Genomic DNA, 27,892 nt, shown 5'->3' with positions numbered 1-27,892 from the left:
AGGACACCCAAGATTAGAGACGAGCCTCGCGGTGGAGGAAGGATTGCCATCAGGTGAAGCGAGGCAGCTCAGTACAGGACACCCAAGAATAGAGACGAGCCTCGTGGTGGAGGAAGGATTGCCATCAGGTGAAGCGAGGCAGCTCAGTACAGGACACCCAAGATTAGGGACGAGCCTCGTGGTGGAGGAAGGATTGCCGTCAGGTGAAGCGAGGCAGCTCAGTACAGGACAGTCAAGATTAGAAACGAGCCTTGTGGTGGAGGAAGGATTGCCGTCAGGTGAAGCGAGGCAGCTCAGTACAGGACAGCCAAGATTAGAGACGAGCCTTGTGGTGGAGGAAGGATTGCCGTCAGATGAAGCGAGGCAGCTCAGTACAGGACACCCAAGATTAGAGACGAGCCTCGTGGTGGAGGAAGGATTGCCATCAGGTGAAGCGAGGCAGCTCAGTACAGGACAGCCAAGATTAGAGACGAGCCTCGCGGTGGAGGAAGGATTGCCATCAGGAGAAGCGAGGCAGCTCAGTACAGGACAGCCAAGATTAGAGACGAGCCTCGCGGTGGAGGAAGGATTGCCTCGTGGCGGAGGAAGGATTGCCTCGTGGTGGAGGAAGGATTGCCGTCAGGTGAAGCGAGGCAGCTCAGCTGGATCCTCTTCCGTCCAGATGGGAGCACAAGGGCCGCAGCCGGCATCATGGTGCACAAGGTGACTTCTGGGATGTAGAGTTTAATATTCCTACGTAGTCTGTGATGATATGGTTCTATGTATGGCAGTTTGTTAATTTCCAATTTGAAGGAAAAGGTGGAGTCGAGTGAGAGACAAGTGAAGGAAGTCCATGTCACTGGGGCTGAGTATTAGAAAGTTGGAGGGCTCCTGGGCGTCAGTGGCCTTGAGACAGTTTCCGGGCACTGCATGTCAGCAGCTGATGACTCTTAAGGTTGCAGTTAAATGTTGTAGGAACGCCTGTGGGCGGACACACTCAGGACAATCTCCAGTTCTCCCAGTCTCGCCATATAGAGTCTTAAAGGGACAATGGACCCTATGGTGTCCTGTGGCACCATCACTGCACGCAGCGCGCGTTCCTACTCAGGTGACGCTTACGTTTAATCCCAGGAAATGTTCAGCTGTGGCTCTTCCTGTAATGCGCATTCAATGCTTGTTGGGAACTGTCCATGACACGTTCGTCAATCGCAGGTTTTCTGTACAGCACCGCCTGACCAGGCTTCCAGCCCATGCTTGCCCACGGCCGCAGATGGCCACCTTTATGGAACCAACGCCAGCTGCAGTAACAGCCCAACACCAGGGCCAGGGTTCTTTGTCAATTGATAAACCAACAAAACTTTAATCAGTGACGAGATGTGCGACAAGGACAACGTGGACCATTGGTAACTAACGTAATTGGCCGCAGGTCCCTACCTTCTCCCCATCTCCTACATGAGCAATGGTCTTCAGCACAGATGGGTTTTGAGAATCATTAATTTCTGAAGTCAGGTGTCCAAGAAGGGGTCATTCTGACTGGGAGCTTCGCCAGTATTACAGATATGTTACCATCCATGCTCGGTGACGCGATCAACCTTCCTTCGAAGCCTGCAATGGTCAATGAAAGGAGGAAGCACGCTTTCCTGACCGTCCCTGATGATTCTGATTTTTGACACCTTTCCCATGTGCCCAAGTCCAGGACAACACCTTCCAGCTCTGGGCTAATGTGCACAAGCACCCTTTGATTCTACAAATAATCACTTTATCGTGGACACTACAGTGGGGTGGGGGGCTTGTCCGTCAACATTGGAACCCATGCGTCTTGTCTGAGGTTGGCATGTCTGGCGCGCGACTCTGAGCTGGGGCACAAGGTCCCCGGGAGCTGGCTCTACACCTTGTGCCCTAAGGGATAGCAGCTCTTGTTGATCAAGGGCCGGTAGTATTGGTGTAGGAGGGACACATCGGCAGGAGTAGACACCAACTAACAAATACACAGCTAGAGTCGAAAATAAAAGTTGTACAATCCCAGCATACTTCGATGAACAGTGAGGCAGGGACATGCAAACACATTTTGATGCCATGACTCTCAGGCACCCCACAGTGGAACATGTGCGTCAACGCGAGCATATGTTGATTGGAGGAAGACGTGTCGTCCCAAACGTCCAGTTTCAGGAGTCAAAGGAGCTGTGTGGCCCTGCGGCCATGCCCTTTGTCACCCTCAGATTAGGTGAAAACAAGCGGGGGAATCCACACAGAGAACAAAGACTAGAGCGCGACTGAGCCCCTTGGACAGGAAGTGCAGCCCTCCCTCTGGAAGAGAGCAGACATGTTGTAAAGAGAAGTCAGATACCAGCAAAGACAATACCAGGCATCTGGTAATAAGTACCCAGCATGAAGTAGGTTTTAAGATGTAACACTGCAAGAGACATCACTCGTGTGATTGACAGGCCGGTCCTATCCGGCACAGAGACAAGATCCTTTCATCAAGTCGCCTGAAGCCCGGTCTGAAATGCACCCTCGTGCCATGGGAGGCTTCGCTCCTATGACTGATCATCTACTGCCCAGAGTCAGTGCCCGACCTGACACTGTGAGAGCCATCACTCATGGCGTAGCTCACAGCATGGAACCAGTGTGAGATGTCTCTTCCAATACCCTCAAAGGCATCACTCAGAATATTGAAAATTTCATAACAAGTCTGAGGTGAAACCGGAGACACCGCTCACAGCTTAAAACAGCCTGAAAACCAGCTTGAGAGGTGATATCCTATCCCACCAGACAAGACATGGCCAGTCGCCCCACCAGGTGAGAGACGGCACCTCACTGTCATAGATCTTATAAAGCGCCGGAGAGCGTGACGTGCACACCATAAGGCCACTCACGCAATTGATTAATTAAAGAGGGAAGGCTTCGTCTACTACTAGTACCATCACATGTAATAAAGTTCGAAAGCCATGAGAACCCTCAGCTTCTCTCCAGCATTCACAGACCCTTTAAGGAGAAGATGTCCATTAATGGCCCTGGTTCTGACAGAAGACACTACTTGCAGTAGAGTTCTTTATCCGCTCCCTTCTTCCCATAATCCCCAGCGGCTCCCCGCTCCTCTTGTGGCCTGTGTATCAGCGTGTTATGGATTGTAAGCGTGAACCTATAGAAGGAATGAGGCTCCGGAGTGAGAGGAAGGGGCGCACCATGCTCTCCCGCAGGGTCGTTTGTCAGTATATCGTAAACAGAAATATTGTCTGACATAAATACTGTGTCCTAAATATTGTTAAAAAATATGGCGTCTGATTGGGTGTCCATGTTCTATTATTTTCTCTGTGTGGGTGATATTTTTGTAAATGATGCTGAGAATGATATTTTGGTACCAGACCCTCCTGGTCTGATGCGACGTACCTGACTCAAAACCATCCCATTCGTTTAGGCTACGCTAGGGTACGGCTGTGCCCTCGTGTTCTAAAGAGGCACATGCCGCAATGCTACCCAGACCTCCAGAGCTGCACTTGACGTCATGCCTCGCACCCTAAATAAACGTGGATAACTTCACGCCACACCATTTGACAATATATACACCACTCATGCCATCCAATCCTACCCAAAAATGCCTAAATACATGCCTTCGCTCTCTACCAAACATGACATTAATCCATGCCATCCCACTCTACCAACCAAGATATTTTTCCATGCCATCCCTTACTACCAAAATAGAAGTTACTCCGTGTTATGCAGCCCTTTCAAGAGATAGACGAGTAGGCACCACTCTATTCTACTGAGATACACATCACGCCAGGCAATGTAGTCCTCACAAAAAATACACGTTAACCTCTTGTGAGGAGCCCCATCTGAGGAAACTTCCTGCTTTCTATTGCCTGCTGCGACCCATCTGAGGAAACTTCCTGCTTTCTACTGCCCGCCGCTCCCACCTGACAGAGCCAGTATTCATCACCTAACCACCTGGTTACCAGCACCTTCTGGTACAATCCTCTGTTTCCCTTTGTCCTGTCCTCTCCTTATATACCTGCCTCTTGGCCCTCTCACCTTCCCCTCCAGCACCCCTGCAGACATGTGGCATCTCCATAAACTCACCTCTCCACTTCATCAAGTGCCACATTTCCACCCTTACTAAACCCCTCATTTAGTTGCTCACTCCTTCTCTGTGCTCGCCCTCCCCATCTGTGTCCTTATTTTCCATTTGATCGCCTCCCTTCTGTGGCTTTGGTCTACCTTTGCACTCTGTAAGTCACTCACATGCATACACAGCTCCACGGCGTCTCGTAGTACTCATTCAGTAAGCACTTACCTGTATGACGGGCAAGCCATAGCCCTGAGCCTCCCAGATAAAGGCCACATAATTCTGCAGCTGGAACCGAGGCAGGTTGTCGTTTATGTCCTGCAGGTTTAGGCGAAGCGCCATGAAGCCTAAGGACGCAGCCGTCTCTGCCTGGATGACCAAACGGAGCTTGGGCGTTGACTCAAAGTCCAACCTGTCAGAGCTTTGTATGGAGATGTCCCCTGGTAAAATGAAGAGACCCAATATGTGTTAGTCAAATAATGGCTCTGCGGGAGCCATACACCCATAAATGCCAAACTCCTAGAAGAATTGGAATGATTCTAACCTGGAACACCTCTCCCAGTTCATACCCCAAGAAGAAACCACACACAATCATTACTGAGCAAGCAATGTTTTCATCCCATACCACAAAAAGAAAAATGGAGACTTTATAGAACAAGCATCTTTTATGTTTCACCTTCTATTGAGAGGTAAATTGCTTTCTTCAAAAAAGAGGGCGCCTCTTCCAGAACTGATTATATAAAGGGAAACAACAGTTCCTGTGGACTCATAAAAAATGATTCAAGCAATATAATTTGCACAAGCGCAATAAAAAGAGGGTAGAATAATGTCAGAGGGCAAGGAACCACCAACACATTTGTACAATTATGACTTGTTTTATAAACACAACAGACTTATTATATACATTGTTTAAATTTACAATAGAACAGATATTTGTGCACTGTGTCCCAAAGTGAAAAATGGAAACTAATCGTAAGTGACAGGGTGTATATTTAAATACAAGGTTTCCATAAATCCTAAAAGGCGACCATTTTTGTATAATTTCTTTGTAAACAGCAACTGTATATAATAATATGCGCTGGGCAATGGTTCGATATTTCAGCTTGTCGACGGCGTTTCGACCCTCTATCAGTACGGGATCTCCTCAGGACTAGTGATGCAGGGACATCTGGATTGCTTGATGCGCAGCCTTGTGAACTAGTGATGTGCCACAAGTGAGAAGTGAAAGGGTATTACTCACAAGAGGACCCGTCCGGGTACTCAGTGTGAGGAAAGGCTGGCAGTCAGGGGTACGGTTTGGCCGATCGGCTCTTTACATCAACTCGCTATAGCCATAGCGGTATGGTTAATCCCTGGTAAATTCTGGAAACAGTGAAAATGCACTGTGTTGGTCTGGATGATATTCTGTGCGCGATGAATCACAGCATCTGTATTCCCAAGCTGCGTGAGTCAGCTTTAAGGACGGTACAATGACGGGTCATTGATTCATCGCGCACAGAACATCATCCAGACCAACACAGTGCATTGGCTATAGCGAGTTGATGTAAAGAGCCGGTCGGCCAAACCGTACCCCTCAGGAACCGTTGTTTCCCTTTATATAACCATTACCCTGGTTCCGTTAGTGAGTAGGGTTCCCCTGTCCTTTCTCTTTTGTTCTTCCAGAACTGAGACACTGGGACCAGACCACTCTCCTTAGGCAAGAACCACTTCCTGATCTGAGCCAGGGGCATCAGAGCTCTCTACACGAGCCTGCAACTCCTTCAGAACTTAAGTTTTAGAAGACCTTTCTACATGACCATGCACCTCTTACAGACTGAGTCCGTCGTACCAGACCTCGCTACTTGCGCAAGCATGTGTTCGGGCGCTTAGTTTGTAGCACCAGACTTGTCTATATAAGGAAGCGCCTCTTCCAGAGATCACTGACCTGAATCAAAGTAGTCGGTTAACATTCAAGCAATGTTGAGAAATTAGTCATATCAAATAGTTGTACGAAAGGGTGGGTAACCAAAGTGTTGGTTAGTAAGAGATTATATTGGTTAGTGATCGGATAGAGCCTGTTTAGAACCTGTTATGGCTCTATATGTGTGCACAGATGTGAATGGTACTGCTATTTGTTTCGTTCTAAGGTGTTCTACAGATACTCAAGCTACCCACTTGTCTTCAGATGGGTGTTTATTTTTCAGCAACATCTGTACCCATTAAGTGGCGTTAATGGCATGTTATTTCTCTATGGGCATTCTAGGTTTTTAGATTTAAATTCTTCGAAATAGTTGATATTTTAAATTGTTGATCAGAAAGAGATGTGTTGGTGGAACATGATGGATGTACCACTGAGATGACAAACGCTTTGCCCACTAGATGTGTTGTCCCCATGGTGGTACCCCGGGTTCAGTCGAATGTGTACGGCTATTGTGCGGCGATATATGAGTATAGTTTCATCCGTAGGTTATGCTGAGGTTGCAAGCACTTGGACAGGTACATGGCTTATGGCATCACTTCAACGCCCTCAATAATGTTGATGAATGACATCACTAAAAATGCTTGGGGCACAACCATATCTTTCAAAAGATTGATTGCCCACAGCGGTACTCGTAATAACGACTCACTGGGTAACATATTGTTACACTTGGCATGTTTTTTCACTACATTTAGTTTTCTTAAATTAGAAAAGATTTGCACTGATAATCAGCGCTACATTCTACGATAATGATGTTGATCTAAGTGGGTAGGAAAATCTTTTTCAACCACATTGAACCTGGACAGTTCCTATGGTCTTTGCTAGTACCATTGTGCGCTTCCGGAGCCATAGTCCAGTATCCACCATGTCTCCGTTATCCATCCTATAAACCTTGATGCCATCAGACCCACCCTTCCCAGCATCCCTTGCTACTGCACCTGTGTTGGGTTGGATGACAAACGCCTCGTCCTCGTTGCCGCTGATAATACTGTATGTAATCCGCCCAGACGAGCCAGCCACATGGATGGCTTTGATGCTCAGGACGGCGGTGCCTGTGGGAGGAGAAAGGAAGAATGGTCACAAATACAGTCTTTTTCACAGGATACAGGGCTTCATTTCCCCAATGCTATCTGCACTAATCGTCCAACAAGAGGCCAGCTGATCTTAGACCTTGCTATCAGTGGTCCTTACTGTTGGCGGTACGGTGGCTAGTTCATATCATTGAACGGAGGAAAGAACACAAGCAAGCAAAGTCATCATAGCATATTTGTTTTACTGGACCAGCACCAACTGGGCTGCTACAAAAGCCTCCTCCGTGCTCAGACTCTTTTTACCTCCGTCCCTCAGAGTCGAAATACCATTGCTTCCTTTCCATCGCTGCCCTTTCTGGGTTTCGAACAAATACCCTCTGGCCACACTTGTCCCCAGAGAAGACCACGTTCCTCCAATCCTCTCTAAAGTTTTGGAATGACAATGTTCTCCTCACTACTTGACTTTGACTATCCGGTTATCCAACATTCAGAAGCGGGCGACCCTTTCCTCCCACTTTCTCCCTAATAACAGGCTGTTACCCTCCTTATTCAGAGACCTTGACTCCACAGTGGGCGTTGTTGCCCTGTTAACATCCACAATCATGGCAAACAGACTGACCCCATCCTTGCCCCTTTAAGACTAACAAATCCCTCATATCCCCTCATATAGCTCTTTGTAGCTTTGACAAAAAGAGAATCTAAACACTCTTCTTACCTGGAGCGGCGTTCTCCGGTAAGGCCACTTCTCTAGTACTGCGGGGGAAGCGTACTCCCCGGTAGGTCTCCTCCAGAAGATATATCACCACAACCCCTGTGGTCGAGAGTGCTGGTGAACCAAGATCCGTGGCCACCACGAACAAGGTGCGCTCCCTCTGGTTCTTGGACGCCAGCGGCTCCGTCACCTGAATCTCCCCCGTGTAGGAGTTGATGCTGAAGCCATTCACTAGCGTGGAGAAACGGTATAAAATGGAGGCATTGGCACCCGCATCTTTATCTTCTGCCTTCATAGTGGCAACCACCTGCTTGAGAGGCGTGCTTCGGGACACGTTGACGAAAAGAGGATTCTGGGTGAAAAAGGGGGCGTTGTCATTCACATCTCGTACATTCACTGTGATGCGAACACTAGCGCTCTTTGGATCGGATGGGGCAGAATCCACCGCTTTGGCCAGGAAGCTGTATGCCGACCGCTTCTCACGGTCCAGTGGCAGTGCGGTGGTGATCAGACCTGTCTCAGGATCGATATGAAACATCCCTAGTGACTCATTGCCGAGGAAGTAAGAGATCTGCCCATTGGTTCCTTCATCCTCGTCCACTGCTGAAAGCTGCAGGACAGAGTGCCCCACCGGAACGTCCTCGGGCACATCTAGAGTGTAAGAGGCCTCAGAAAAAGCAGGACCATTGTCGTTGAGGTCCAGGATGCGGATGGTGAGAGGGATAGTCACACTACGCTGCGGGCTTCCTTGGTCTCTGGCAACCACCATGAGCGAGTACTCCGATGTGACTTCACGATCCAGATTCCTGGCTGTCGCAAGGGTACCCAAAGCCGAGTCCAGAATAAAGTCATGACTTGGATCTCCCGCTGTAAAAAACAACAAAGACATGAATAGATCTGGCCTGTTCAAATAAGCCCATTATTTCATATCTGTACATTGCTAAATACATTAATATACATATTCTTAAATATTGTGCAATTAAATGTGTTCTGATTGTCACTGTACTACCAAGGGCTACAGTAATTGCATTTAAATGTTGACCAGAACAGCTAATAATAAACTTAAAAATGCATTATTGACCTTGTCGTCTGTCAACAGCACTAGATAAAGCCCTTAAGTCGGGTGAATTAACTAGCCTTATTGACAAACTAAGCGTTTAATTAACGATACCTTATTACTTAACTCAATAAATAACGTCAATTAAAAAGAAGGTCCCTTGAGGTCTGAATCGGAGACCTAAGATAGCGCTGGAGGTACAATATCACACAGAGTGAGTTACTTGACCTGTGAATGCAGGCGCTAACCTGCATGCTTTTTTGTTTGCGATTTGTTTATGATTCCTTGTGGTTTCCCATGGGTTTCAAGGAGAATGACATGGAAATCCCTGGATGAGGAGTTCGAAAGGTCCATGCGGGAATTCTTGTAGGACAAGTCTAACATGCGTTATAAGACAGGAAATCCCTAAGTGACTTGTCATCTAGATTAGAGCCCTCTAGGAAATTAGCATCAAAAGCTGTTAATAATATTCCACTTACCTATAAGAAAGTCATGGGTTGACTTTGTACAAAAAGACAGTCAAATTCCAATGTACCCCAACAATTACCAGTTAATTAAAAACTTAGGAAGATCACAGTAATTTCTTACAGATATTGAAATGTAGGGTATTGCCAGTGCAGAGGAACACAGAGCAGCACAACGAGGGGCCCATGAGTCCACATGACACATCAATGTCGGTCTGATTCACAAAGCCATTCTATTCCATTAACTTATGTTTACAGCTGAACATCACTCCATTTATACCGGTCAGGTATCCACAAACAGACACCAGGCAGGCGTAAATGTATTTACTCCTGTGTAATTGCATGCCACCGCTACATGTGATTACAAAGTTTTTGGAGAAAAAAAAAACATAATGACCTACTGTGCTGCTAGTTTTTTGCCAACAGATTGGTTGTTTGGTATTTTACATTAGAATCTGTTGTTGGCAGGCATGTACCAGTCCAAAGGCAGCTGATGACCCTCTGAAACCCAAACCCATCACCCCATAGCCAGTTATGCTTTAATGCTCGCATCCGTTTTCAGGTTTGTTTTAAGATGTATTCCAGACTGTTTAAGCTCCGTTCACTACTGGAGAGAATGATGACTCTGCTAGGTTTGGGAACTGAGTTTGAGCCACACCTGACCACAAATTGCACTGTACTTGATGGTAGGCAAGGACCACCAGACCTCTTTAGTTCAGTTTTTCCCCTGCCCACTCCAGAACATAGACATTGTCTCCAGCCCCTTCCAGAGCATGGACCTTTTCCCTGTCCCTTCCAGAGTATGAACCTTTTCACCTGTCCCTTCCAAAGCATGGACCTTTTCCCTGTCCCTTCCAGAGTATGAACCCTTTCCCCTGACCCTTCCAGGGCATGGATCTTTTCCTCTATCCCTTCCAGAGCATGGACCTTTACCCTGCCCCTTCCAGAGCATAGACCTTTCCCCCTGTCCCTTCCAGAGCATGGGTCTTTTCCCTGTCCCTTCCAGAGTGTGAACCTTTTCCCCTGTCCCTTCCAGAGCATGGACCTTTTCCCTGTCCCTTCCAGAGTATGAACCTTTTCCCCTGTCCCTTACAGAGCACAGAACTTTTCCCCTGCCCCTTCCACAGCATGGACCTTTTACCTGTCCCTTCCAGAGGATGGACCTTTTCCCCTGCCCCTTCCAGAGCATAGACCTTTTCCCCTGTCCCTTCCATAGCACAGACCATTTCCTCTTTGTCTTCCAAAGCATGGATCTTTTCCTCTTCCCCTTCCAGAGCATGGACCTTTTCCCTGTCCCTTCCAGAGCATAGACCTTTTCCCCTGCCTTTTCCAGAGCATGGACCTTTTCCACTGACCATTCCAGAGCATAGACTTTTTCCCCGTCCCTTCCAGAGCATTGACCTTTTCCCCTGCCCCTTCCAGAGCATGGACCTTTTCCCCTGCCCCTTCCAGAGCATGGACCTTTTCCCTGCCCCTTCCAGAGCATAGACCGTTTCCCCTGCCCCTTCCAGAGCATAGACCTTTTCCCCCAACCCTTCCAGAGCATAGACCTTTTCCCTGGTCCCTTCCAGAGAATAGACCTTTTCCCTGCTCCCTTCCAGAGCATAGACCTTTTCCCTGCTCCCTTCCAGAGCATAGACCTTTTCCCCCGACCCTTCCAGACCATAAACCTTTTCCCTGGTCCCTTCCAGAGCATAGACCTTTTCCCTGCTCCCTTCCAGAGCATAGACCTTTTCCCTGTCCCTTCCAGAGCATGGACCTTTTCTCCTGCCCCTTCCAGAGCATGGACCTTTTCCTTGTCCCTTCCAGAGCATAGACCTTTCCCCTGCCCCTTCCAGAGCATTGACCTTTTCCCTTTTCCCTGGTCCCTTCCAGAGCATAGACCTTTTCCCTGCTCCCTCCCAGAGCATAGACCTTTTCCCCTGACCCTTTCAGAGCATAGACCTTTTCCTCTGCCCCTTCCAGAGCATGGACCTTTTCCCCTGCCCCTTCTAGAGCATAGACCTTGTTCAGTAGCACAGAATGGTCCTTCTCTCTGTGAAATCGGTTTCCTCACCGATGATGTGGTACTCCACGCGTCCATTCTCGCCGGCATCAGAATCGGTGGCCCTCAGCGTCAGCAACACAACCCGGCCCTGGTTTTCTGGCACCTCCAGGTAGCCTGAATCTCCTTGAAATGCCGGGGTGTGGTCGTTCTCATCACCCACTGTGACCTTTAGCGTGGCCTTGGCCATGTGGGGCGGGACTCCACCATCCTTGGCATACACTAGAGGCAAACATGTGAGACTGTTAGATGGAAACCGATGTTGTCAGCAGGTATTGACAAGACACATACTTCAACGCAGGAAGAATGTGCGATGCAATCACCTCCCCCCCTCCCCAACCTTGCAATACTGCCCTCCCATGCACCCATGTGCCCGGGTCACAAACATAACCGGGCAGACATATGACCAGCTCTGCAGTGGAACCAGATGGTTAGATGTAAAGACACAAAAGACTACGTATAGACAGCGGAATAACAGGAGGTGCTCTGCCCCTAGACACCACTATCAAATGATGCCATTCAGTAAATCAATAAACCTGTAAGACTCGAAGAGACAGAACCAGTTCCCAACTAGAACACTTGTGATTCCTTTCACTGATGGACAGAGAACAAGTGTAGCCGAGTCAGTGGGCACAAGGTGATCTGAACACGAGGGCAGCAGTCGAGTCCTCTCTAACCATCCCTCTTGGCAATGCCAACCCTCAGTCCTTACAGGGTTCACAAGAGCACAGCCAATCAGCAGTACTTTCTCTAGTCTCAGCAGTATTTTGTCAAGGCTCAGCAGTCCTCTCACTAATCTTGGCAATTCTCAATGTAGTTTCAGCGATACCCAGTATACTATACTCAGCTGTACTTTGTCAAAGTTCACCTATACTCTCTCTAGTCTCAGCAGTAGCTTGTTAGGTCAATAGTACTTTCTGCAGTCTCAGCAGTTCGCTCTCTAGGTTCCGGGATACTCTCTATACAGAAGTAGTAGTAATTGGACAAGACACAGCAGCACTCTCTGTAGCTCAGCAGTTCTCTACTTAGGCGCAGCAGTACTCTCTCTAGTCTCAGCAATACTTTGTCAAGGCTTGGGGGGTACTAGAGTCAGTAGGCTCAGCACCCTCGCTAGTCTCAGCAGTACTTTGTCAAGGCAAGGGAGGTACTAGCATCAGTAGGCTCAGCACCCTCTCTAGTCTCAGCAGTACTTTGGCAAGGCTTGGGGGTACTAGCATCAGTAGGCTCAGCACCCTCTCTAGTCTCAGCAGTACTTTGGCAAGGCTTGGGAGGTACTAGCATCAGTAGGCTCAGCACCCTCTCTAGTCTCAGAGGTACTTTGTCAAGGCTTGGGGGTACTAGCATCAGTGGCTCAGCACCCTCTCTAGTCTCAGCAGTACTTTGTCAAGGCTTGGAGGAACTAGCATCAGTAGGCTCAGCAGTACTCTCTCTAGTCTCAGCAGTACTTTGGCAAGGCTTGGGAGGTACTAGCATCAGTAGGCTCAGCACCCTCTCTAGTCTCAGCAGTACTTTGGCAAGGCTTGGAGGTACTAGCATCAGTAGGCTCAGCACCCTCTCTAGTCTCAGAGGTACTTTGTCAAGGCTTGGAGGTACTAGCATCAGTAGGCTCAGCACCCTCTCTAGTCTCAGAGGTACTTTGGCAAGGCTTGGGGGTACTAGCATCAGTGGCTCAGCACCCTCTCTAGTCTCAGCAGTACTTTGGCAAGGCTTGGGAGGTACTAGCATCAGTAGGCTCAGTACCCTCTCTAGTCTCAGCAGTACTTTGGCAAGGCTTGGGGGTACTAGCATCAGTAGGCTCAGCACCCTCTCTAGTCTCAGCAGTACTTTGGCAAGGCTTGGGGGTACTAGCATCAGTAGGCTCAGCACCCTCCCTAGTCTCAACAGTACTTTGGCAAGGCTTGGGAGGTACTAGCATCAGTAGGCTCAGTACCCTCTCTAGTCTCAGCAGTACTTTGGCAAGGCTTGGGGGTACTAGCATCAGTAGGCTCAGCACCCTCTCTAGTCTCAGCAGTACTTTGGCAAGGCTTGGGGGTACTAGCATCAGTAGGCTCAGCACCCTCTCTAGTCTCAGCAGTACTTTGGCAAGGCTTGGGAGGTACTAGCATCAGTAGGCTCAGTACCCTCTCTAGTCTCAGCAGTACTTTGGCAAGGCTTGGGGGTACTAGCATCAGTAGGCTCAGCACCCTCTCTAGTCTCAGCAGTACTTTGGCAAGGCTTGGGAGGTACTAGCATCAGTAGGCTCAGCACCCTCTCTAGTCTCAGCAGTACTTTGGCAAGGCTTGGGGGTACTAGCATCAGTAGGCTCAGCACCCTCTCTAGTCTCAGCAGTACTTTGGCAAGGCTTGGGAGGTACTAGCATCAGTAGGCTCAGCACTCTCTCTAGTCTCAGCAGAATGTTGCTCAGGCTCATAGCTAGTCTAAATGCAGGTTCAGCACTACTCTCTTCCAAGGCACAGGAAGGGTCCAGACTTTTCTGTTTAAATCCAGTAGGATACAGCCAGAAGCTCCTTGCCAAGCACTTTCGTTAAAGGAAATAAATGAACACATGTATTCATTTTTGTGCAAACTTTATTTCCTGGCATCAGATGAACCCCGCATATCAAGCAGCTTACCATCCCTTGGCAATTCATCGGGTGGCTATATGGGTGCGTTGAAAGAGCAGCATCTCTGGCTGAGGCCTACAGGGAGCCGACATCCTGCATTCAATTTATCCTCATGACTTAGGCCTGGATTTAGAATTTGGCAGATTGGATGTTTCCTCACAACCGTGGCGGTCATCCGATCTGCTGTATAAAACATGCCATATGATATGATGTACTTTTAATACAGTAGACGGGATATCCGTGATGTTTGTGACAGAGTATTCCATCCGCCAAGTGACGGAGTATCCCATCCACCAAGTGACGGAGTATCCCATTCACATAGTGACGGAGTATCCCATCTGCCAAGTGATGGAGTATCTCATCCGCCAAGTGACGGAGTATCCTATCCACCAAGTGACAGAGTATCCCGTCCGCCAAGTGACGAGTATCCCATCAACCAAGTGACAGAGTATTCCATCCACATAGTGACGGAGTATCCCATCTGCCAAGTGATGGAGTATCTGATCCGCCAAGTGACGGGAGTATCCTATCCGCCAAGCGACGAATATCCCATCTGCCAAGTGATGGAGTAATTCATCCGCCAAGTGACAGTGTCCCATCCGCCAAGTGACGGAGTATCCCATCCACCAAATGATGGGGTATCTCATCCGCCAAGTGACGGATTATCCCATCCACCAAATGATGAGTACCCCATCCGCCAAGTGATGGAGTATTCCATGTGCGGAGTGACAGAGTATCCCATCCGGCATGTGACGGAGTATCCCATCCGCCAAGTGATGGAGTATCCCATCTGTAAAGTGACGGAGTACCCCATCTGCCAAGTGACGGAGTATCCCATCTGCCATGTGACGGAGTATCCCATCTGCCAAGTGACGGAGTATCCCATCTGCCAAGTGACGGAGTATCCCATCTGCCATGTGACGGAGTATCCCATCTGCCAAGTGAAGGAGTATCCCATAAATAGACTCACTCACTTGCTAAGCAAAAATGACATATGTTAACTGTTTCTAGTGGGATTTTTTAAATGCAGAACTGTTTTATCTGCACTATCTATTAGTTAAGGCAGCAGTACATCTGCTCCAAGTAGTTTTGCATTATAATGCATCTACTGTCAGGTGTATGGGGTGTGCCTCACGAGGGCCCGGTTATTTCCATGCCCTCCCTCACTCGGCCTCATGTGTGGGACATGAGTGCACGTTCTGTACGAACACACTTCCAACACCCCCCCACTTGCATCCATTGCAGGCTGGCACCCACCTCCCGCCCACACAAAGCCTTTACCTGTGATGGTATAGCGTTCTCTCATCTCTCTGTCCAGCGAGCGCGTAGTTGTGACCACCCCGGTGACAGGATCAATCCTGAATCCATCCTCGGAGAGGGCGCTGTAGCTCACAGCACCATTGGAGCCTACGGAGGGAAGCAGAAATGCATCAGGACGTTTGGTCCAAGTTTACCTTTATAAATCAGGCCCAATGACACTCTGAGCCGAAGCTAGAGCACATGAAGCGACAATAGTTTAATGCTTCAGTTCAAGGGTCTGCCCTGCTTACCCGAATCCCTGTCCGTCGCCACCACCGCCAGCACCGTGGTGCCTGCGGGCTGGTTCTCCATGACCACGACCTCATAGTCGGTCTTCTGAAAGGCTGGTGCTTCATCGTTGACATCAATGATCAGGATGGAGAGCGCCTGCGTGCTGGTCCTGCGTGGGTTACCGTGGTCTGTGGCTTCCACGGTCAGGTTGTACTGGTCCTGCTCCTCGCGGTCCAGGCCCTTCACAATCGCCAAGGAACCTGAAGGATGCAGGAGAAGAAACCACACTGAAGCAACAGAGCATCTCAGGCTTTCATGCCAGGCGACGATGGCGAAGCAAACACCAGCAACGTGTGAGCAGAAACAAGTATAGACATTTAATGACGAGACAGACAGAGTGACAGAGGAGGAGAAGACCCGCAGGGCCGCTGCCCCAAGGAGCTGTCAGTGGCCTTCCCGGGCCACTCCGGAGCCACCAGGCTGCTTTTCCACACCCCCGAAGACAAGGAGGGTCCCTTTGAACATTGTTCCATCCAACCAAATCCAAGGGCTGGAGATCCATCTGAGAGCCGCAATCTCTCGCCCTCACGGTTTTTGGGCAGGGGTTTGTCATCGGCGCCATGAAGTGGCTGCCTGTCACAAGCTAGCACTTTACTGTCAAATTAAAAAAATAAGGCAAAGTCCAGGAGTGCAAGGAAGAGATGGAAACTACAGAAGCTAGGCTAGATACAAAGAGTGACAGGAAGAATGAAGACAGCCATAAACAAGAGAAGACTAGCAAGGGAGGCTGGTAGAAGGGAAACAACTGCAAAAACAGTGGCTCAAAGCCAGCAGAGACTAAAAGTAACCTATGGCGGATATGCAGGAAAAGAGCTGGCTGAAGACACCAACATCTGAATCCTACAATGGAGACAGAGGGACGCAACCCTGTCAGCCATGGAACCTACCAAGAACCCCAGGACAAGAGCAGCACCAGGGCTGGAGCCTCCACCCAACATGGCGACCCGGATAGCCCTATGTTTACGTGCATGACGCGTCAACGCCTGCCAGCATAATGCAGTCTCTCTATACCTGCTCAACCCTACGGCTCACCCAATCAGAATCCAGAAGGTGTGTCCCTGTCTCCTAGGGTCGCCTGTGCTAGTCTAGTCGTTTTTGCCCAATTTATAGCAATAGTAGCCATTATTAACACGCTATATTTGCAGAAAACCCTTGTACTGTGCATTAAATCATTTACCATCTAATTGTTCTGGACAGTTTTACACTCTCTCATCACATTACCTTCGGCTGGAACAGCTTTCAGCCCAACAAATCTACTAAAACAGCAGGGAAAGCCCTGTGCCCCTCCCTCTCACATAAGACCAGATCTCCGCGAGCTGTTGTATTTTATCATTCTGTTTTCAACTTCTGAAAAACAGTTGTTTTTAAAGGAAAGCTGATAATTGTGCCTTTCTGATTTCTGCCTCGATATCAGAATGTGAGCTCTTAAAATGCTCTCCCGTTCAGCCAAGAGCCACGGCGCCACAGGAGAAGTTTGAGAAAACTCCGAGCTCGCGCCATGTACATGTATGGGAAACACAGAATGCTTTAATAGTAAAAACAAAACGCCATGTTCCTCCCCAAATTAAACAAAACAGTAAAACAGCATTAAGAAACACGTATAGTGGATTACAAATTGGATTTTAGGCATGGCTCCAAGGCCCGGGTGGCACAGACACATTTGGGGTGCAACAGTGACAGAGATCAGGTGCGAAAGGAATGGGGCACAAACACGAATTGTTTCACTATGTGCAGGTGCCGCGCCTCCCAGGGAGAGTTGTAGATGTTCTTACACCCTGACAGTGTGCCAACCTGCTGCGCGGGTGCCAGCTCATCTTGTTTGACTAACTGGACCTGAGAGATTGTACTGTTGGATTGGTGGTACAGCCCACCTGCCGTCCCCCCCACCCTGAGTGTTATTGGTTTGCCCGGAAGTGAAAGCAGCAGGTGCAGTGCCAGGTACGTGCAGTCCACAGTTACCGAGTCTGCCCGCCTGATCACAGTGTGTCCTTGCGCGCCTTGGCCCACAGGGGGGATCTAAGATGGACGACGCAGTGTGCCTCCCGAGGCAGAGTTCAACGCCGCATTGCACAGAGAGGAGAGCGCCATACTGTGGCAGTCCTGCCCCGGGCACAGTACACTCCCAAGACCGGCTTCTCACGTGCCCACACCTCTCTAAGAAGGGCAAGATGCGGGCCAGTGCTGCACAAGAACAGCAACTGCAGGATGAGAGTGAGGGTGGTCCCCACTGATAACAGCCCTGCACAGAGGTGCACATCCTGCAGGATGAAAGTGAGGGCAGGCCACTCATCACAGCCCTGAATGGAGGTTCACTTCCTGCAGTAGGAGAGTGAGGGCAGCCCCCACTGATAACAGCCCTACACAGAGGCGCACTTCCTGCAGGATGAGAGTGAGGGCAGCCCCCACTGATAACAGCCCTGCACAGAGGCACACTTCCTGCCGGAGGAGAGTGAGGGCAGCCCCCACTGATCACAGCCCTGCACAGAGGTGCACTTCCTGCAGGGTGAGAGTGAGGGCAGCCCCCACTGATCACAGCCCTGCACAGAGGCGCACTTCCTGCAGGATGAGAGTGAGGGCAGCCCCCACTGATAACAGCCCTACACAGAGGCGCACTTCCTGCCGGAGGAGAGTGAGGGCAGCCCCCACTGATCACAGCCCTGCACAGAGGCGCACTTCCTGCAGGGTGAGAGTGAGGGCAGCCCCCACTGATCACAGCCCTGCACAGAGGCGCACTTCCTGCAGGGTGAGTGTGAGGGCAGCCTCCACTGATCACAGCCCTGCACAGAGGCGCACTTCCTGCAGGGTGAGTGTGAGGGCAGCCTCCACTGATCACAGCCCTGCACAGAGGCGCACTTCCTGCAGGGTGAGTGTGAGGGCAGCCCCACTGATCACAGCCCTGCACAGAGGTGCACTTCCTGCAGGGTGAGAGTGAGGGCAGCCCCCACTGATCACAGCCCTGCACAAAGGCACACTTCCTGCAGGGTGAGAGTGAGGGCAGCCTCCACTGATCACAGCCCTGCACAGAGGCGCACTTCCTGTAGGGTGAGTGTGAGGGCAGCCTGCACTGATCACAGCCCTGCACAGAGGTGCACTTCCTGCAGGGTGAGAGTGAGGGCAGCCCCCACTGATCACAGCCCTGCACAAAGGCGCACTTCATGCAGGGTGAGTGTGAGGGCAGCCCCCACTGATCACAGCCCTGCACAGAGGCGCACTTCCTGCAGGGTGAGTGTGAGGGCAGCCTCCACTGATCACAGCCCTGCACAGAGGTGCACTTCCTGCAGGTTGAGAGTGAGGGCAGCCCCCACTGATCACAGCCCTGCAATGAGGTGCACTTCCTGCAGGGTGAGAGTGAGGGCAGCCCCCACTGATCACAGCCCTGCTCAGAGGCGCACTTCCTGCAGGGTGAGAGTGAGGGCAGTCCCCACTGATCACAGCCCTGCAATGAGGTGCACTTCCTGCAGGGTGACAGTGAGGGCAGCCCCCACTGATCACAGCCCTGCACAGAGGCGCACTTCCTGCAGGGTGAGAGTGAGGGCAGCCCCCATTGATCACAGCCCTGCACAGAGGCGCACTTCCTGCAGGGTGAGTGTGAGGGCAGCCTCCACTGATCACAGCCATGCACAGAGGTGCACTTCCTGCAGGGTGAGTGTGAGGGCAGCCACCAATGATCACAGCCCTGCACAGAGGTGCACTTCCTGCAGGGTGAGTGTGAGGGCAGCCCCCACTGATCACAGCCCTACACAAAGGCGTACTTCCTGCAGGGTGAGTGTGAGGGCAGCCCCCACTGATCACAGCCCTGCACAGAGGCGCACTTCCTGCAGGATGAGAGTGATAGAAATCTACACGGTGCAGGCCAGGTGTGCTGCCCTTTATGGAGCAGAACTTTGGGGTGATCGCGCATCGGGCCCGCTAGTTAAAACAGAGAATGTTTTTATCAGACAGTTTTTCGGCCTCCCCATCAGTACTCCCTTAATACCACTCCGCTTGGATCTTGGGGTTAGACCCATAGCGGAAGAGGTTGCCCTCAGGCCTCTCCTCTGTTGGCACCGCCTCTGGAGTACCCCGGAACTAGCTGCATAGAGGGACGAACTATCTGACGTAATGGGTATGCGAGGCTCGGGGAGGATACCATGGTTGACCTACATTAAGAATATTTGTGAGGGTCTGGGTAGGGGTAACTTATGGTGCAATTCGGAAGACGCCTCCCAAACAACAGCTAGAAAGTCCCTGGTAGAAAGCTTCAGAGAGCCATAGCTCAGTGAGCTTGAAAGGAGAACTACCGCCCGCCCTTTGACGGTGGAATTCTTGGCAGTAAAAAACAGGTACAGTCTAGAACTGGCGCTGGATGACACCCAGCCACTCTTTGCCGAAAAGCTTTATGTCCAGTCCAGACATGAAGTCCTCCCGTTGCGCTCTTTCACTAGCAAGTGAGGGGGGATCCCAAACGGGGGATGCCCGGCCTGTAACCATCCTGATGAAACGGGACTGCATGTGCTATTTTTCTGCAAGGGCTGCGGAAAGGCCAGAGCACGCTGGCTAACCCAACTTTGCAGAAATCTGGGGTCCAGGCGTTGTAGTGAAGTGCACAGGATACTCAAATCGCGCACGCAAATGCCTATTGTCTATTCCACTTCACGGTTTTTATTTACTGTGTGGTGCGCTCGAAGGGCCCTCCTAAAAGGAATGGCCCAGCAGAGTGATAGTGCAGGAACTGGTTGACTGACCCTATTACTGCATCTTTCTGGTCACGTTCTGGGTTGTGGGAGGGGCTACATCAATTGCATCAACCGGATTAGTGTCTAGTACTTTACTAAATTGTTATACAACTTTTTAAACTGTGTAAATATATATGCATTTGTTGTATTTGAGTCTGTGTTTTTAATGTTGCTTTTATGGCATTGATTGCCGAAATGAAGTTTTATGATGATGATGATAACGGCCACAATTCACAAAACAGGGCGAACTGCAACTACGAGCAGAAGGTAAACTGCGCCCCCAGGGCGTCCGATTCAGCAGAAACGGTGTGAAGAGCGTGGCCCCTCAGCAGGCCCTGCAGCCACAACCAGGCTTGATAGGGTCATCCGTCAGTTTGCACTCGGTCGTGCTTTTATCACCCCCCTCCGTTGCTGACCTTTTGCAACCTTGCGCTCGGACGTGGATTTGCTTGTCAGTGGACAGCCTCGCCCAGAGAACGAGTCCTGCACAGGGAAGGCACCGGCAGCGCTGCGAGCAGCACATCCAGGCGCTTACAAGCAGAATCCAAGGGAAGAGAGACGCCATTTCTTCGAGCAGGGTCCACCCAGAGTCGTTTTCAGCAGGCCTCGCTGTGGCTCAGACAAAGGGGAGGCGAAAGCCAGCAACCGCAGTTGACGAAGGCATTCTTTATGGAAAACCGCTCTTTCCCCTGATCAGCACGAGATCCAGCGAGCCCCTGGCGCCGACCCAGCCCCTCCTGCACCCTTAAAGCGGCCGCGTCCTGCGTGGAAAGGGCGGGGGTGAGGAGTGGGCGTGGCTATACCGCCTCTGAAGCTGCAGCCCCGCCCAATGAAGTCCTGCTACCGACGAGCTGGCGCAACAGTGCCAACGCCACTCACACCATAGCTAAAGTCCAGTTCAGATGGTGCGGATATGGCATGAAACCCTGTGCAGCTCACAAGGCCCCTGAACCCCCAGAACACTGCCCCAGTATTGTGTGTTGTTAAACAGTGACTGCATCTCCAAGCCCCACCGGTGCACATGTATGAAGCAAGGAGTTACACTCATGGAAAATGCCCAAAGCTTCCATGGGTCGAATTTCTGTTTGTCACTCGTGCAACACACTGGTTTCCTCAGAATGAGGACGCGTTCCATGCTGCGCATTTCAGAAGGCGGTCCCTGATCAATACCTCGAAGCATTCATTGATCACGGTGGACTACACTGTGGCCCTCTCTCCTCTGGCCTCACCCTGCTGCTTTTCATTGGCTTGTGAGTTAAGGTGCCTAGAAGCTCCTCGAGCCCCAGAAGGGTAGCAACACGGCCCACCTCTACAGTCAGTCACTCAGTCAGTTTCAGGCCTGGGGTCAGTTTCCTCGGCTCAGGTAGCTGCACGGAGTCCACATTAGGACACCCTTCCGGTGTTGACGAAGCTGTGATGAAGCTTTCAAAGAGAAGCGTCTGTATGTAAACAATTCCATGAGGAGCTATGGGGCCTTAGTTGGTACCAGTTTCAACACTAGGGCTGCATGCAACACCCACCCACGACTAGGTGCACAGGTGTGGATACCGAGCGTCACCCTGTCCAATCCTTGTCCTGAATAACATCAGCCCAGGGCCTCTTAATGCAAGGAAGGCGGTGTGTCACCGCAGCACAGGTCGGGTAGGGTGTGTCCCTCTATCCAATCATGGACTCCAGGTGTCCCTGCACATGACCCAGGAGCACAGGTCCGGACAGGGTGTGACCCAGGAGCACAGGTCGGGCAGGGTGTGTCCCTCTATCCAATCATGGACTCCAGGTGTCCCTGCACGTGACCCTGGAGCACAGGTCCGGGCAGGGTGTGACCCAGGAGCACAGGTCGGGTAGGGTGTGTCCCTCTATCCAATCATGGACTCCAGGTGTCCCTGCACGTGACCCAGGATCACAGGTCCGGACAGGGTGTGTCCCTCTATCCAATCATGGGCTCCAGGTGTCCCTGCACGTGACCCAGGAGCACAGGTCGGGTAGGGCGTGTCCCTCTAACCAATCATGGGCTCCAGGTGTCCCTGCACGTGACTCAGGAGCACAGGTCGGGCAGGGCGTGTCCCTCTATCCAATCATGGACTCCAGGTGTCCCTGCACGTGACCCTGGAGCACAGGTCCGGGCAGGGTGTGACCCAGGAGCACAGGTCGGGTAGGGTGTGTCCCTCTATCCAATCATGGACTCCAGGTGTCCCTGCACGTGACCCAGGATCACAGGTCCGGACAGGGTGTGTCCCTCTATCCAATCATGGGCTCCAGGTGTCCCTCACGTGACCCAGGAGCACAGGTCGGGTAGGGCGTGTCCCTCTAACCAATCATGGGCTCCAGGTGTCCCTGCACGTGACTCAGGAGCACAGGTCGGGCAGGGCGTGTCCCTCTAACCAATCATGGACTCCAGGGGTCTCTGCACGTGACCCAGGAGCACAGGTCGGGTAGGGTGTGTCCCTCTATCCAATCATGGGCTCCAGGTTCTCCACCCAATGAGTCAGTGCCACAAGTGGGTACAGAGGGCCTTATAGCCATATAAACCAGGGCTCCATTCCATTCCACTGGTAGATAAGCCCGATTAACACCAGTCCTGCCACCCCGCTTCTGCTTGTAACGAGAAACATAACATGATACCCCTGGGTATATCCGGCTCGCCGATGGGTTACCTACTTTCACACGAGTGCAGCCCAGTCTACACTAATACTCTAGCTTACTCCGTCCATACTAGCTGCCTCCTGATAATACCTGGTGGTTGCAATGTCTGGTGTCAACGGCATGAGATCTAATGCACTGACTTGCAACCCTGCAACACTTGATTTCCTCTCTGCACACCTAACTGCTCACCTTCGTGAAGTCACAATATGCACCGGCTGTCCAGAACTCATATCAGTGAAACATGGAAACATAACAAAGGTTGTGCAATGCAGCCATTAGTGTGTGTGTGGTGCCTTCACAGAGAGTAGTGACTCCCCACGTGCACAGAATGTGAGCTTTCTTACCTGTGCTTGGGTTCAGGTGGAATTTTCCGTCTCCGTTGCCTGATCTGATCTGGTAGCTCACTCGGCCATTCTCGCCCAGGTCTTTATCCTGAGCAATGACGTACAGCACTACAAACCCGGTGGGCTGGTCTTCCATCACGCTGACCGCAGTTGGGGAGAGAAAGACGGGCGCGTTGTCATTCTCGTCCGTCACGAAGACCCGCGCGGTCACCGATGATGACTTGCGTTGGGTGATGTTAAGAGCCTGGTCCATGGCCCGTACCACCAGCAGAAACGAGGAGGTGTCTTCACGGTCCAGGGCCTTCGCCACAGTGAGGATGCCCGTGCGGCCATTGAGCTGGAAGTGCCCATCCAGAGGCGACTGCTGCACAAGGGTGTAGAACACCTCACTGTTGGGGCCCGCCCCGTCTTTATCCAGAGCCTGGAAGGTGAAAATGGAGGCACCAACCTCAGAATCCTCAGACACCACCACGGTGACCGGATCCTCGAGGAACTCAGGGCTGTGGTCGTTGCTGTCCTGGATGTTGATGTCCACCACCATCAGATTGCTGACGAGGTAACCCCTTGAGGCATCTTCTGCGCTTATCTGCAAGGTGTAGTGGGCTCCGGCCTCATAATCCAGTTCTCGAGCCAGGTAGATGTCCCCGTTGGTACTGTCAACCACGAACGTTCCTGCAGAGTCGGTTCCACCCACAATGGTGTAAGTCAACTGGTTGTTGGGGTGCCGGGGTGGGGACTTCTGCGCCACAGAGCCGATGACAGACCCTGGCCGCACCCCTTCGACCGAGTGCAACGTCAGCATGGTGGAGTCTGGCTTCGGCTGCAGTCTGGAGGAGGGCAGCACCTGGGGGAAGATGACCATGGGCTTGGGTTACTCAATGAACACAGCAGATACAGTGAAAAAAAACATGACGTGTATGAGACCCAGTGCAGAGCACATCCAAAGCACAGGAGAGCTGACTGTATTGCATTAAGAACAGTGAACAGATATGTACAAATCTTGCAGATTGTTAATTGTATTAGTGAGAAACAGCTTTGGCACAACTTCTGTCTCCTTCATGCCAATAAAGGAAAATGAATTGAATTAGGAGAAAAGCAGGAGAAAGGGGGAAATGAGAGGGTATGATGGGGGAGGGAAGGTGGGGAGGGGAACAGCTTGGGAAGGAAAGAGAGAGTAGAAAGGAGTGAGTTAGAGAATTCTTCAGTTAGCAGTTCCTTCATTACCATCCCCAGGACTTGGGCCTGTAGGTCTAGAGAGGCCAGATTTTAGCTGAGATGGTCACAGTCAGGTTTTGTAGTTGTGGTGCGTGAGTGAACGAAGGAGGGTAAACTGTGTATGTGAGGTCAGGAAAAGTACCCATAGTTATCGAACTCTCAAGAGTTAGCAGTTCCTTTATTCCCATCCTCAGGGCTTGGGCCTGTGGGTTTAGAGAGGCCAGAGATTAGCTGAACTGGTCACAGTCAGGTTTTGTAGTTGTGGTGCGTGAGTGAATGGAGGAGAGTAAAGGGTGTACGTGAGGCCAGGAAAAGCACCAAGAGTTAGAGAACTCTCAAGAGTTAGCAGTTCCTTCAATACCATCCCCAGGGCTTGGGTAGTAGGTCTAGGGAGGCCAGATTTTAGCTGAGATGGTCACAGTCAGGTTGTGTAGTTATGGTGCGTGAGTGAACGAAGGAGGGTAAACTGTGTATGTGAGGTCAGGAAAAGTACGCATAGTTATCGAACTCTCAAGAGTTAGCAGTTCCTTTATTCCCATCTTCAGGGCTTGGGCCTGTGGGTTTAGAGAGGCCAGAGATTAGCTGAACTGGTCACAGTCAGGTTTTGTAGTTATGGTGCGTGAGTGAACGGAGGAGGGTAAAGGGTTACGTGAGGTCAGGAAAAGTACCCAGAGGAGGAGGGTATGAGTTGAAGAGAAGAAGGAAAGGTGTAGAGATTATGTGAGAAGGGATTAAGAAGCAGACGGAAGCGGAAACATGGATACAAGAAAGCAGCAATCAATGAAGAGCAGCTTGAAGGTGTGAGGAAGGAAGGAAAGTCTGAGGACAAAACTACAACAATAACATAAGAAAAGGGTGAGGGAGAGTGGGGGTAATGGAGGGAAAGATAAGAGGTAGAGCAGAAGGAGAAGGGAGCAGGCTGACACTATACAAAACCAAAGGGCGGCACCAATGAATGCGAAGGAATTAAAGAACTTTCCAGAGATCCATCAGAGTGGGCATGGGGAAGGCGTCGAGCCCCCCAACTCCCTGCAAAGGGGAGAGGGAGGTTCTCATCTCATAGCTGAGGAGACAGGCCATAAGTGAGGAATAGGAAATCTGCTGCAGGGGTCGCAGGAGAAGAAGTAGTAAAGGGGATAGTTACAACTCACATATCTGATACCTCTCTGACTCATGCTGGGTCCAGGAGTCTCCCTTTCTAACTCACCACCCACCCCTGGTTCAGGATCCAGCAGTCTTCCCTCAGAGACTCACCACCTTTAATATCTGGGTTCAGGAGTCACAAAGTGTGCCTTCACTAACACCCACCCCACAACCAACAACACTCAGGAGTCAAGCCTCAAGAATACACCGGTGTTTAGACCTGGCCTTTGGTATTCCCTCACAAACCACCCATATTCAGGAGTCAGCCCTCAAGACTCCACAACCTTTGGGGCCCAAGACCTGGCCATGGGTCTGCCCTCATAAACCACCACCCTCAGGAGCCAGCCCTCAGGAATCCACCACCTGCAGCCTCAAGGTCTGACTCGTGGGTCTGCCCTCACACACACTCCTCTCTAAGGCCTTTCCTCATCAGCTTCGTGTTTCGAAGGACAGGTCTCAGGAGATTGCCCTCCAATATTACCCCATGTCACGTCGTGGCCAAGACCCACGAGTCTGCTCTCAAAACCAAGAACCTCTTGTATGATTGACTTATAGTAAGCACATGGAATAATTGAATACATTAAGTGAAAGATTGGGTAATATGGACCAATCTGAAAGAGTCTTCGGGTTCATCATGAAAAGGGCATCACTGGTAGAATGATTGCAGACCTGTTGCCAGATGTGCACACACCTTGTAAATAAGATGGTGCCCTCTTTGAGTTTGGAATCGGAGGCACACAAATCTGTGCTGCCTATCCTTATATTCCCCCAAACACCCCTTCTTTTTTTCTGGAGAAAGAATTAGGGGGCTTTTTTCTGACCTGATGTGGGCAGGAGGGGACAGCCTCAGTCTGATGGTTCAAGGGTTCTTAAGACTGACATTGATTCTGGACTCAGGTGGTTTCTGGTCATCGGTGGTACCAGCACTCGCCGTACCTGGATGCGGATGAATGCGGATGTGCTTTTGGCCTCCAGCCCCCGGTCGCTGGCCTTGACGGTGAAGGTGTACTCGGCTCTCTCGGACCGGTGAAGCACCGTCGCTGTTCGCAGCTCGCCCGTGTTCGGATTGATTGAGAAACGCTCAGCCCAGGATCCTAGACAATGATTAACACAAGGGATGAGGGTCTGCCCACTTCCACCCTTTCCTCCCCTCCAATGGTAAGGGTCTGCCCACTTCCACCCTTTCCTCCCCTCCAATGGTAAGGGTCTGGCCACTTCCACCCTTTCCTCCCCTCCAATGGTAAGGGTCTGCCCACTTCCACCCTTTCCTCCCCTCCAATGGTAAGGGTCTGCCCACTTCCATCTATACCCACCCCTCTAATAGTGAGGGTATACCCACTTCCACCCTCTCCCAGCCCTCCATGAGCACATATCTTGTTTGGGTTTTTCCCATACATCCATCTTGCTTCCCCTGAGGCTCTTCCCAGTTTTCCCTTTACATTCACCTTTTTTCATTCTCTCTACACTTTGCTTCCATTTCCTGCTCTTTCTCCAGTCCGCCCGTGCTGTCTTGCACCTACGTCTTTCTGATCCCAAGTTATCTCCCTTTTTTCAATGTTGCATGCCAGTCACATTATGTTATGTTATATTAAGTTGCATAACATACATAACTTGCACACTTGGCCCCAAGGCAATGTCCACTTTACATCTCTGTAGATTTCTATCCCCCTTTAATTATCATTCCCTCTAATTGCCAAAGTGCTTCTTAGCAGATGACCCTCATCTGACTGAGCATCAGTTTTTCCTAAGCCCCCTGGTGTTTCACTGCAGACTTTTCTCACCTCTCATATATATTTTTGCCTTTTCCACATGGTATTTCTTTCTTAAATCATTGTCTTACCCACTGACAGCCTCTCCTGCCTTCCATACCACCTGCATGAGGTATAATCTTCCCAAATTGCCAACTCCTGCTTCAAGATGTCTCGCTCTTTCAATGTTATTCCTTCCTACAGTGGAAGTCTCCTTTTTTACCCAAAGCCACCTCCTTAATCCTTTCCATATTCCGAATCACCTCCCTCAAGTCTGAAGACTTCTTCCCTTCACTTTGAAATGTCCCGCCATATATATTGCATTGCCCTCTCCATTGGTCACCCACAATTTCTCCTTGGTCACCCATTAGAGTATTTTGATCTTTCATGTTCTTTCAGTGAAGATGTCACCCCCCTAAAGCTTGCTCGCCTCCTTTACGATCTTTCCTGTCTGATGGTGATGTCCACCCTCTGCTGACCCTCACATCTGCCCTGTGCATGAATCTGTCCTCAGCCCACCTCGCATCAAGTCTTCAAATCTGAGGCTGGTTGGGCTGGGACCTCTTCAGGTAAAGCTCTCA

The 27,892-nt window shown here is 50.7% G+C and overlaps 1 protein-coding gene across 1 annotated transcript in view; it reads right to left on the bottom strand.

Moving 5' to 3' along the window:
• DCHS1 (dachsous cadherin-related 1) overlaps window positions 1–27,892 on the bottom strand; it is a 357,645-nt gene that overhangs the window by 19,179 nt on the left and 310,574 nt on the right. The window contains exons 9-16 of the mRNA XM_085623531.1: window positions 26,500–26,657; window positions 23,206–24,049; window positions 15,464–15,703; window positions 15,195–15,320; window positions 11,323–11,532; window positions 7,749–8,612; window positions 6,941–7,054; window positions 4,274–4,485 (exon numbers count right to left, since the gene is read on the bottom strand). Of these exons, the coding sequence (XP_085479657.1) occupies window positions 4,274–4,485; window positions 6,941–7,054; window positions 7,749–8,612; window positions 11,323–11,532; window positions 15,195–15,320; window positions 15,464–15,703; window positions 23,206–24,049; window positions 26,500–26,657 (2,768 nt within the window). The remainder of the gene's footprint in view (window positions 1–4,273; window positions 4,486–6,940; window positions 7,055–7,748; window positions 8,613–11,322; window positions 11,533–15,194; window positions 15,321–15,463; window positions 15,704–23,205; window positions 24,050–26,499; window positions 26,658–27,892) is intronic.

This window comes from Triturus cristatus, chromosome 8 (genome assembly GCF_964204655.1).
Source record: "Triturus cristatus chromosome 8, aTriCri1.1, whole genome shotgun sequence".
NCBI classification, from domain to species: Eukaryota; Metazoa; Chordata; class Amphibia; order Caudata; family Salamandridae; genus Triturus; species Triturus cristatus.
The sequence above is the reverse complement of the archived record's forward strand: the minus strand, read 5'-3'. Positions and strand labels throughout refer to the sequence as shown.